The 12,869-nt window shown below is 42.4% G+C and overlaps 1 protein-coding gene across 1 annotated transcript in view; it reads right to left on the reverse strand.

The window, feature by feature from the left end:
• The window catches only part of LOC138352407 (carbohydrate sulfotransferase 11-like), a 48,356-nt gene extending 36,150 nt beyond the window's left edge, over positions 1-12,206 (reverse strand). The window contains exons 1-3 of the mRNA XM_069304893.1: positions 12,196-12,206; positions 11,235-11,453; positions 2,788-2,896 (exon numbers count right to left, since the gene is read on the reverse strand). Coding sequence (XP_069160994.1) covers positions 2,788-2,896; positions 11,235-11,453; positions 12,196-12,206 — 339 coding nt within the window. The remainder of the gene's footprint in view (positions 1-2,787; positions 2,897-11,234; positions 11,454-12,195) is intronic.
• Positions 12,207-12,869: the final 663 nt, after the last annotated feature.

Genomic DNA, 12,869 nt, shown 5'->3' on the forward strand with positions numbered 1-12,869 from the left:
ACAATCAGGTATCGTAACAAATGCAGTGCTTCCCCAGGGCTGAACTGTAATAAGGAAGGCGAGAGAGTTAGAAGGGGAGCAGTAAGAGGGTCCCTTTTGATAAGAGAGCATTGGAATTTCGTGGAAATTGTTATCCCGGGCTGGTTACATAATAGCCTAACGTATATGCAGACGAGGAGTCACAATAACGTGGCTTAAATATGTTGACCAAACCACACACTAGAAAGTGGAGGGACGACGACGTTTCCGTCCGTCCTGGACCATTCTCAAGTCGATTGTGATGAGGGCAATAAATAGGCAAGAGAGAGAGAGGTGAGGAGAAGGAAATCTTAGAGGAAGAAAAAGCAAGGCAAAAGGTACGAAAGTAAGGTGTAATAAAGGGGATTGTTATAGGAATAAGAAAGGAAGAGAAAACAAGTGAAAGAAAAAAGAAAGAAAGAAATAAAGAAAGATAAATGGAAGGGTATGCTTATGTTAAGTCACGTTTGTTAGAAAGTTTAGAACATTTGAGTATATACTGTGAAAGGGAAGAGTTAACAGCAACAAAGCCAGGACTCAAGTTCATGTTGTTCATGTTGTGTATCAGAGCCGATTCAACAAGACGGCGTCTATATAGAGTAGAGGCAGGAAAGATTATTTTGGAGTAAGACCAATCAATAGGATGATTAGAATCCGTAACATGACAGAAGAGACCATTGTTTGTGTCAGCAGACTTAACACTTCTTTTGTGTTCCTTAATTCTGTCATTCAGTGTTCGGCCAGTATCACCAAAGTAATGGAGAGGACAAGACGAACAAGAAATAGGGTAGACACCAACAGCATTAGAAGTAGGAGGAGCAGTGTGAACTAGATTGCTACGAAGTGTGTTAGTTTGTCGAAAGGTGAGCTTTATGTCAAGAGGACGAAAGGTATTATTAAACGATTTGAGTTCAGATATGAAGGGAAGGCATAGTACAGTGCTACTAGTGTTGGAAGCAAGTTTAGGATGAAAGAAATTTCGTTTAGCTTGAGAATAGGCACAGTTGAAAAACTGCAAAGGGTAACCAAGGCGAGAAAATGATTTGTAGATAAAGGCAATTTCAGAATCTAGAAACTGATGGTTACTGATGCGTAGAGCGCTGAAGAAGAGAGAGACGAGGACACTTAACAGAAGGAGGATGGTAGGAAAAGAAGTGAATGTACATTCCAATATGCATGGGTTTGCGGTAGATAGAGAAAGAGAATCCGGACACAGAGCTGTGAACATGAACGTCAAGAAAAGGAAGGAGGGAATTAGATTCCCATTCAACTTTGAAATGAATGGAAGGTGCCAGATTGTTAAGAGAGGCGAGGAAAGGCTGGAAAAAACCTGGGCCATGAGGCCATAAAGCAAAGATGTCATCCACCTAGCGAAGCCAGAGAGAGGGACGAGTATCAATAGAAGGAAGAACAGTTTCGAAGTATTCCATGTAGAAATTGGCAAGAACACGAGAGAGAGGGGAACCCATAGCAACACCGAAAGTTTGAGTGTAATATTTACCTTTGAAGGAGAAAGAGTTAGAGTCAACACAGAGTCTAATGAGTTTCAGGAAAACGTCAGTGGGAAGCGGAAGAGGAAGAAGACCCTCAGTCGCCTTCTGTCTCAAGAAAGAAAGAACGTCATCGAGCGGAACATTAGTGAATAGAGAGTCGACATCAAGACTAAGCATCTTACAGGAGGGCTGCAGGCGCAGTCTTTCTATGAAGTGGGCAGGAGAAAAAGTGCCAAGGTAAGGCGTCAGGGTTTTAGCGAGCCAGGAGGCAAGAGGATAGCCGACAGAGTCCCATGAAGAAATGATAGGACGAAGAAGAACACCAGGTATATGAGTCTTAGGTAGACGATAAAAATAAGGAAGAGAAGGGCAGATGACACGGAAACGTTTAATGAGATCGAAGTCTGGAGGACAAAGACTAGAAAGCTGTCTTAGTTTGCTCTTAAAGGAAGTTTTAAGTTCACAGAAGAAACGTCGTCGTCCCTTCACTTTCTAGTGTGTGGTTTGGACAACAGCTTAACATATAATTTGCCACTAGTTAGAGGAACATATACCTAGCATAACATTATTGAAACAATATTATATATATTAATGACCATATATATACCATTTATTACTAAACTTAGGACGTAATGTATATTAAAATTATGTGTATACTCTGGGTCATAACATTCACCCCATGACTCACCTGGTGGTGGTAGTGCCAGTGGAGGAGCTGGGACTCACCTGGTGGTGGTGGTAGTGCCAGTGGAGGAGCTGGGACTCACCTGGTGGTGGTAGTGCCAGTGGAGGAGATGGGACTCACCTGGTGGTGGTGGTAGTGCCAGTGGAGGAGCTGGGACTCACCTGGTGGTGGTGGTAGTGCCAGTGGAGCAGCTGGGACTCACCTGGTGGTGGTAGTGCCAGTGGAGGAGCTGGGACTCACCTGGTGGTGGTAGTGCCAGTGGAGGAGCTGGGACTCACCTGGTGGTGGTAGTACCAGTGGAGGAGCTGGGACTCACCTGGTGGTGGTGGTAGTGCCAGTGGAGCAGCTGGGACTCACCTGGTGGTGGTAGTGCCAGTGGAGGAGCTGGGACTCACCTGGTGGTGGTAGTGCCAGTGGAGGAGCTGGGACTCACCTGGTGGTGGTAGTGCCAGTGGAGGAGCTGGGACTCACCTGGTGGTGGTGGTAGTGCCAGTGGAGGAGCTGGGACTCACCTGGTGGTGGTGGTAGTGCCAGTGGAGGAGCTGGGACTCACCTGGTGGTGGTAGTGCCAGTGGAGGAGCTGGGACTCACCTGGTGGTAAGAGATCCAGTGGGCGTCCCCCAGGACCATTTCGTCGTCGCCCTGTGCCACTATGAATCTCACGAAGTTCGTGAAGCTCACAGAGTCTGCCAACTTGACGCTAGGGACAAAAACGCTCCCGTAAGTAACTGTCTAAAACACACATACATGCTGCTTGTTGAATAATAATATCCTTCAGTTTATTCATAGCTTACCACCTAACGGTACTGATTATGTACAGTAGGTAGATGACTATTCTAACGTTGTTCTTGGAGGCGAAGATCTTAAAAACCCATTTTCCAGAGCATACCAAAATGTTTTATTATATAAAGTTAGGGATGAGTACTTCACAGATTAATTCATTGGTGATTCAGTTGAGTGGCTAGAGGGCTGTGTTGGTGAGGTCCTTGGTGCGCCTGGTGGTGAAGAAACAGAACCAACACTGTCTGTGGCTGTGGCAATTATGTGTCTTCCATACATAGCGACGAGTATGTCTTCCATACATAGCGACGAGTATGTGTCTTACATACATAGAGACGAGTATGTGTCTTCCATACATAGCGACGAGAATGTGTCTTTCATTCCTAGAGACGAGTATGTGTCTTTCATACATAGCAACTGTTACGGACAAGAGTCCATCGTCGGAGCATGGAGCAGTGACGACAACGCCATCTGTGAGATGGCTCCCGAAAACCCCACAACACAGACAACGCCATCTAGTGGTGACAGGATATGCCGGCAACAGGCGCTGGATGCCTGTCCTAGTCAGCTCGTGACGTAGCCGCTGCTGACCTCTGGTAAGGTGGCGCTTAGACAATGAACGCCATCTATGGAGCAAATAGGTGGACGTTTCTGTCTAAGCTAGTAAGTGAAGTTTCCTAGTGGCCCTATGTAGTCTCCAGTACTGATGACGTGTCCACTTTCAGAGTCAACCTAGGACGGTTGGGAGGTACGTGGAATCAGTCTACCCAAGGCAGCCAAGGTCTCTTCACCAGTCTGCTTTATGGAAGCTGTGAGCCACCCCTGGACGAACTCTGCTGAGTGTATGATTGCCTGCCTGAGGAGTGGCAGTAACGGGATTCGCCGTATCCGGGGCTGGCTGGTGGAAGAGACCACCCACTGAGGTGACGACCGAGGAGGGTGACCAGCGAGTCACACGAGGCTCCTGGCTAGGGCTCGCAACCCTAGTATTAGTCGTGGAGTGGCCTGACAGCGAAGCTGACTAGTACCTGCCAGCTACAAGCTGGACCGTGGTTGTAGGCCATCACGAAGAGGCACCCAGTGGGATGGTGGTTGGGCTGGCCTGTGGCCAGGGTAGATTCGTCGTAGTCATCGTGGATTCATCGTGGGCCACGGAAGAAGAAACCAGGGCTACCCAGAGTGAGCATCGCCGAGTATCCAGTGTCTTCGGAGGAAGACGAAGCTGTATATATTTTGTGTAGTAATAATTCCCGTGTGTGACCTTTTATTCATATATGGTGGTGGAAATTATATATATAGAGGAAAGTACTAATCTTTTATATTTAGTGTACCTTCCTTGTTGATTTTACTTGCGTTACGGAACACACCCCTTGAAAGCCTCTACAAACTTGGGGCCGGATACCCAAACAACTATTACCATCAGTAAAGAACCCGGTTGCGTCCCAGTAGGGCCATAACAGCAACGAGTGTGTGTCTTCCATGCAGAGAGGAGACGAGTGTGTGTCTTCCACGCAGAGAAGAGACGAATGTGTGTCTTCCATGCTGAGAGGAGACGAGTGTGTGTCTTCCATGCTGAGAGGAGACGAGTGTGTGTCTTCCATGCAGAGAGGAGACGAGTGTGTGTCGTCCATGCATAGAGACGACGAGTGTGTGTCTTCCATGCATAGAGACGACGAGTGTGTGTCTTCCATGCATAGAGACGACGAGTGTGTGTCTTCCATGCGTAGAGACGACGAGTGTGTGTCTGCCATGCAGAGAGGAGACGAGTGTGTCTTCCATGCATAGAGACGACGAGTGTGTGTCTTCCATGCATACACACACAGCCTGCAAGTTGTTGATATTACATACTATACATACATACATAATGAATTATATATAGTGTCCACTGAGTTTAAGGACTTGTATGGGGATATACCCTACTCAAAGTCAGAATGGTTGCCAAGCTCGAAATTGTTAAATGGTGGTAATATTCATGGGCTCCGCAATGTGCTTTTTTTTCTTAATGAAAATTATATACCCTTTTCTCTCACACACACACACACACACACACACAAGACACGATATATTAGAAAGAACTTTGTTAGTGTCAGAGTGGTTGACAAATGGAATGCATTAGGAAGTGATGTGGTGGAGGCTGACTCCATACACAGTTTCTAGTGTAGATATGATAGAGCCAAATAGGCTCAGGAATCTGTACACCTATTGATTGACGGTTGAGAGGCGGGACCAAAGAGCCAGAGCTCAACCCCCGCAAACACAAATAGGTGAGTACACATCATACATAGCGACGAGTATATTCCTATTTACTAACATCTAGAGGTAAACTCTACCAAGTGGCTGCCGCTCCTGGAGGGCAAAACGCTTCTTTGGTAGAGAGAGAATATAACAACTGGAGGTTCAGTGGAGGGGAGACTGACCCAGTTTACTAGTGTGGCAAGCGGGCCTCACTGGCCGTGGGTCACGAAGGCATTAGTGGGTCGGATTACTGATGAACTCAGGGTTGACATTCAGACTCACCATTGGTTACCTGTATATATTCTTACCCTGTGACCGTGGCTCTGCCTTGGGTTCTTACGGCTCCCCGTGTTGGGCTCTGCGGTGTATGGCGGCACAAGGAAGAGAAGCAAAATATATTTAATTTCTTTACAATCTCTTTCCTCAGCCTGTAAGACACGTGTGGCAGGCGACCATGCCCAAGACTCGGGCCACTGTTCCCTCTTTCCTTATCAGGAAGCTCTCTGGCAGCACCGTCCTTTCTTAACCTAACTGGTCAGCCCAATTTCCTCCGCCCCATCCCCCCCCCTCCACCCCCCGTTGCCACGATTGTGATACCTGGATTGTTCCTTGATGGGGTTCTGGGGAAGCTTACTCCCCCTAAGCCCGGTTCGAGACCAGGCTTGACTTGTGAGAGCTTGGTCTAACAGGCTGGTACTTGAAGCAACCGGCAGATCCATTATACCATACATGCGTATCAGGAATTTATCACCCTAAATAATCATGTTATTTTGTGCTGCCCAAACGAAAACTTTATTAATAGTTTTTAATGTCTTCAGAAAAAAATTTCATGCAGACTTTTGTGTCATCTGCAAAAAGATGATACGAAGTTGAGACTTGTATTTTTGTCTATAGCTCATATCAGAATATGGAAAAGCAGTGGTGCAAGGACTGTGCCCTGAGATACAAAACTTTTCACGGTGCTTAGACGCGATTTTAATTTATTGACTGTTTCTCTTGCGTTTAACTTGACAGAAAATTTAATATCTTTGTCCTACTTTATCTGCTATTCCTGTTCACCTCAGGCCATCACTCCGTGGTCACATTTATCAAATGCCTTTGCAAAGTCCATGTATATCACATCTGCATTCTGTTTTTCTTCTAATGAGTGATATTTTCAGAGTGAAGAGTAACTGCGAAAGGCATGACCTTTCCGATTTTAAATCCATATTGGCTTGGGTTGTGGAGGTCATTAATCTCCATAAAACTGGAGAGCAGACTCCTGATGACTCTCAAAAACTTAGTGCTACTGATCTATAATTCTTAGCCAATGTTTTGCTCCCTCTCTTGTGTGGGAGGGGAGCTATATCTGCTGATTTAAGCACTTTTAGTATTTTCCCTGATTCCAAGCTCTTCCTCTACACTACACTAAGTGTTTGTGCTACTGGTACTTTGCGTTTCTATATAAATTTTGAAATATTGAGTTCAAGAAATCTGGACCTGGGGCTAAGTTCATGGGCATGCTGTCGATTTCTCTTACAAAATCTGCAGAGTTCGTGTTGATATCGGTTATATTTTCAAGGGTTTGGACATCACACATAAAGAAGCTTTCCAGATCTTTCACTTTCATGCGGTTTATTAGGATGCTAAACATCCTAATCATGTTTTCACACACGAGAAGAAATATTTTTATTTTTATTTATATCTTGCATGGCTTTCTGTTCTAATTACATTTATTCATCTGATATGATTGCTTCAGTCCCAGTTCTATTTCTTCAAACTCCCTGTTTAAATTATTCTTTCTTTGTCTGAATAGATTTGTCTGCTTAATCATTTCAATTATTGTTTTCCTTTTTCTGTATTCCTGTCTGCGTTCTCTTTCTAAGCTGGCTCTCTATCTGGCTTTACACAAAGGAACATGTGTCATACCGATTTAATAAGCTTCTGCAGTCAGTTATTCGTTTCCATGTGAGGGGTTTTTATTACTTAGAACAGTTCATCGTTCAATATTTGTAAGTTCCATGTTTAGTTTTCCCATATTAAAATTCATTTATTGAATTTAAATCTGGTATCTGAGATTGTAATGTCTTCATTGTTTGTGAAGACCAGATCTAGAATATTTTCGGTCCTTGACGGTTCTGTTATCTGTTGGTTGAGCGAAAATTTGTCACTGAATCTAAGTAGTTCCTGACCTGTGGTTGGTTATTTCCAGATATATTTCCTGATATAATAATATTGTTTGATATCCTCCATCTTAAACTGGACAGGCTGAAGTTTCGTAGGACGATAATATCTGGTTTTAGGTTTGCCAAATTATCGAGACTATTTCCTATTTTGTTTATCTGTTATGTGAATTCCTCAGCTGTTGCATCTGTGGCTTGTATATTAGAATAATAACTAAGTTTATTTGCTATAATTTTACTCACCTCCTCATTTGTTGAGTTAAGGAGTTCCGAGCTAACAAGTTCCTCTCATGTACTAACCTACTCCCCCATATGACCTAATAACCTTATCACAGCTATATAGATTATATTCTGGTACCATTAATTTCCAGTCAATTTAATAGTCCATTAATTTATCTGGATATGTTTCTGCGAAAGCTCCAAAATACAACATTAGCCTCTGTGAGGAGGCCGTTTATGAACGGTTATGCTCTCGAACCTCATTTACTCCCATAGTTGATAAGATTGGGCCACTTACTTCGACCAAATATTTTTACCTTAATTTTACCTGAAAACCATGCAGTTATTGATGATCTTCTACTACATATAAACCAAGTTTAGTCCATTAGATCTACTCGTACCTCTCACCCTAAACATTCTGACACACGTGTTACTGAGGCTCAGTCTCAGGAACCAACTGCCCACCTTGGCCCTCTGCTTCATCATGGTGATGTTCTGGTGGAGGCTACTCCATTGGTTCCATGTCTATATTCAGACTATCTTGGAATGTCAGGGATGCTCCGTGAGCACGCTCACTCGCCTCTTCGTGATAAACGAGGAGGCGAGTGATCAGGACTACTGATCCCATATGTATCTCCCAAAATACTTTTAAACAGTCAAAAGCTCCTGACCTCGGTTATGCTCTAGGGGAGTGGGATAGTTCATAAGTTATCTCCAAGAATATGTATCTTCACCTCGCCAATGAAATACCTGTTTATAGATTAGCCATGATGCAGAAGGGAGTTTCTTTATTACCAACTTTGTCATGAATCCTCACATTTCAAATACGACTTGCATAGCCTAGTTACTTTAGCTTACAGTATAGTCACATTGTATATTTGTGGCCTTGAGCTCATGTCCCCTTTTCTGAAGCCGGACCTCAGCTTCACTGCCTCGATCACAAATCTGACCTCCCTTATATTCGTGCTGCTCGTCCACAGCTCTTGACTTACTCTTCTTAACGTCCCTACCTCTCAAATAGTTATCATCCTCTTGTTTCAGAGATCAGCTGAGATATTTACTTCTCCCTCTCTGTAGTCTCCCTCCGAGAGAGTTATTAATTATTTCTTCTAATCAGCTGCTGGCGTCAACTGACGCCATTACTACAACAAACAACTCCCCACTCTGCCACTGGTCTTCACAACAAACTCCCCACTCTACCACTAGTCTTCACAACAAACAACTCCCCACTCAGCCACTGGTCTTACCAACAAACAACTCCCACTCTGCCACTGGTCTTCACAACAAACAACTCCCCACTCAGCCACTGGTCTTACCAACAAACAACTCCCACTCTGCCACTGGTCTTCACAACAAACAACTCCCCACTCAGCCACTGGTCTTCACAACAAACAACTCCCCACTCAGCCACTGGTCTTACCAACAAACAACTCCCCACTCAGCCACTGGTCTTCACAACAAACAACTCCCCACTCAGCCACTGGTCTTACCAACAAACAACTCCCCACTCAGCTACTGGTCTTCACAACAAACAACTCCCCACTCAGCCACTGGTCTTCACAACAAACAACTCCCCACTCAGCCACTGGTCTTCACAACAAACAATTCCCCACTCAGCCACTGGTCTTCAAAACAAACAACTCCCCACTCAGCCACTGGTCTTACCAACAAACAACTCCCCACTCAGCCACTGGTCTTCACAACAAACAACTCCCCACTCAGCTACTGGTCTTCACAACAAACAACTCCCCACTCAGCCACTGGTCTTCACAACAAACAATTCCCCACTCAGACAATGGTCTTCACAACAAACAACTCTCCACTCAGACACTGGTCTTCCCAACAGGTAACAAGATAAGGATATAGTGCCCAGCCCGCCAAGACAACTAAAGAAAGTCTTAACAAATTAACTAAAGACTTTGGGGACCCAGATTCCTGCCCCAAGGTTTAAAGGACGGTTTGTGGTACATTAGATTTTTTGTTTGGATCCTTTCGGAAATGTTATCTATGTGCCATTAATCGTTTCAGTTTCAGGAATTCGTCCGTAACGTGTGCTCAGTGCCCATGAGGTGGTTCGTGTCAATTGCAGATTTGTAATAATAATTAAACTAGATACGTTAATAACTTTAATGGTACTTTCCTACACTTAGATAAATTCAGTAATATATTTTGCAACAAAATTAATTAACTAGTTTATATATTAAAAACAATTATTATTGAAATACAGGTTAGGCTACCCAGGAATTTAATTATTTTTCAGTGTTTGCTGCACTTTATATTATTTTAATATTTATTATAGGATTTTAAATTTAGATGTTCCCGGCAGGTCACAACAATCTGTCCTCTTACAAATTACGTCTGAATTTGGCCATTTGCCCGTGTGGCCGAGAATGAGCATAATTTGAAAATGAAAAAATTGAAAATAATTTTTATTTTTTTTCCAAAACAGCAAGTTAAATGTCCTCTGGTTGGTTAGGAGGGCAGGAAGTTCTCCAAAGGTTTCAAAACGTCATGAAAACGGGTAATTGAAAGCTGCCTTTCATAACCTAAGAGATTAAGCCAGAGGACCCAAACAGAAAACGGGACAGTACATCCCTTCCGTGATCAGATTTTATGTCAAATTACGTCCATTTGTGGCCATAGCGCGCATACGAGCGAAAAGCGACGTTATTTGAATGAGAACGGGTTGTTGTGAGAGCAGAACTCCTGATAGGACCTTCCTCGTTGTACAAAAGTTTAAACCGCTCAAGGAGTGGATTTACACAATCTACATCATCTAAACCGCTCAAGATTTAGCTAACAGTTTAGCTAAACAGCTAAACTGTTAATTTTTATTTGTAGTGTTCTTTACTTTATATAAATTATTACATATCCTGCTCCATATAGTAGCAGTCTAATTTAAGAGGAAATGTTAATAACTAAAGTTATAACTATTGTGGGCTCATATGTTCACTTTTACTCAGATTGTTATATTAAAGTTAAGCGAGCAGTGTTATTAGATTGTTTTTCAGAACTCTGGAGGTTTTGAAGCCTTGATTTTTTTTTGTATTAAGAAATAGGTAAACTATATGAAATTGGGAAGATATTGCAATACCCAAAAAACCTTCTTGATATACAAGACTTGATAATGGTCCAGGACGGACCGAAACATCGTCATTTACCATTTTCTGATGTGTGGTTGGGTCATCATGACCGAGAATGAGTATACAACTCCCCAGAAGCTTAAACAGGTCACGCTCAAGGACTTATGTGCCCTCCTGCCACACATACCAACGCTACACACGCATTAGCTCCACAAGCTTTTCCACGTCCAGTGTGAAGCTCCAGATTGTGAAATTTATGAGAAAAATCAGATAAATGTCGACAACAATCTGCTAGATCCCAACGACTGACTATCTCTTATTCGTAAGTGTATATTTTTTCCATTCGTACTATCTTCAACTTAAACATATATGAAAATGACCACGATGTGTTTAATAGTTTTGAATATATTAATCACTGTGACTTAATTTAGTGATGCTAATCGGAAAGTTCTTACGCTAGGCTATTATTACAATATTAATCACCTTTAAAGCGTTTCTGGTTACCGAGAAAAAACATTTTGAAAGTACGTTAGTAAACGCATAATTCTCATTAACCCACCCAAACTTGTCCTCAATTTGTTGTTTCATGTAAGCGTGGAAGTTATGCATCTCCTGGCCTGAGTAGTCCTCCAGCTTGTCCCTGTAAGCAGAGACCACTCTCTCGAGGGGGTGCCGGACGAAGATCAGCTTCCTGTAAGAGGCCAACATTTCCCACTTCGTGTCCTCAAACCTGGGGTGCTCCAGCGTCCACAGGTGTTGGCTGCCATGGACCTCCTCTCTGGGAACACATAAGGTATTATTGTATAATATGTTCTTCATAATAAACTTTTAAATAATGATAACCCAATACTAATTCCACAGTATTTGTTTTCACAACGTAAACGTCACATATGCTTTGCTACCACTCCCAAAGGCGCAGCAACATCAGGAGTCAGCTAATGAAATAGTACGTAGCGAGTTAAGAAATTTTCAATAGTTTTATGACATATAAAATAATAGTAGAGGTGAGCAACCTCCTTACTAATGGAATTTTCAAGGTTGTAAAACTTTTCCGGCTTATTCATAAGTATAGGTGCTTTCCAATCATCCCAAACGTGGGATCTCTCTATATAAACTTGCAATTACTTTTCAAGATTTTAGCGAACTTAATCATTACAATAACAAAACAAAAAACAAATTTGAATTCTCTAAAGGACGAAGAGTAAGTGGTAACCTGACTGAAGTATACGAACGGATGAAAGGAAATGCAAATAAGCTTTCAGCCCTTCCACAGCCGGTCGTTTGTGAGTGTGGTCACAAATCCCATTACGTCTGTGGATTATACCTATGAGCTCCTCAAGTCTCGCTCCCAGACTTCACTAAACTCTTGCGCACCATGGGAAGTGTGGCGCCTTTGTCAGGGAGTGTTTTCACTTGCATTAACCTGACCATCCACCACCTGGAGCGTGTAGGCTGGCGGGTCAACGTTGTCATCGCCATGTTTGTTACCAGACGAGCTCACATTAGTGAGGTAGCCTCACTTAAGCTTCATCTTACACTGCTGCGGGAGAGGAAGGCCAAATGTTCTGGTTTGGAACACACTGTCCTTCGTCAGCCACCTATATATATATATATATATATATATATATATATATATATATATATATATATATATATATATATATATATATATATATATATATATATATATAGGTGGCTTCAAAAAAAGCATGATTTTACCCATCACAGGTGTGGCATTTATATAGTCAGTATATAAAAGCATGTGTGTATGCGAATGAAACGTTGTGTCAAAATTTCAAAGCAATCGGTAAAGATGTTTCGAAGATTTCCATCACATGAAAAACACAATTTTTCAGAAAAAGCATGTTTTTTTTTTACCGTCACACACGTGACATCTATATAGTATATATATAAAAACCTGCTCGGATGCGAATGGAACGTTGTGTGAAAATTTCAAAGCAATCGATTAAGAACTTTCGGAGATTAGCGATTTTGAACAAACGAACATTTCCATTTTTATTTATATAGATTGCCTTTTTTCGGTCCCACTTTTTTGGGGAAATTTACGTACTATTATCCATGCAATTCGAATATCACGGATCAGCTACATCCTACTGAAGGCTCGTTGTTTTGTTTTGAGAAATCTTGGTAGTTATCAGTAAATTATAATAAGCACTATTAATTATTACATAAA

Source organism: Procambarus clarkii, chromosome 53 (assembly GCF_040958095.1).
Source record: "Procambarus clarkii isolate CNS0578487 chromosome 53, FALCON_Pclarkii_2.0, whole genome shotgun sequence".
Classification (NCBI taxonomy): Eukaryota; Metazoa; Arthropoda; class Malacostraca; order Decapoda; family Cambaridae; genus Procambarus; species Procambarus clarkii.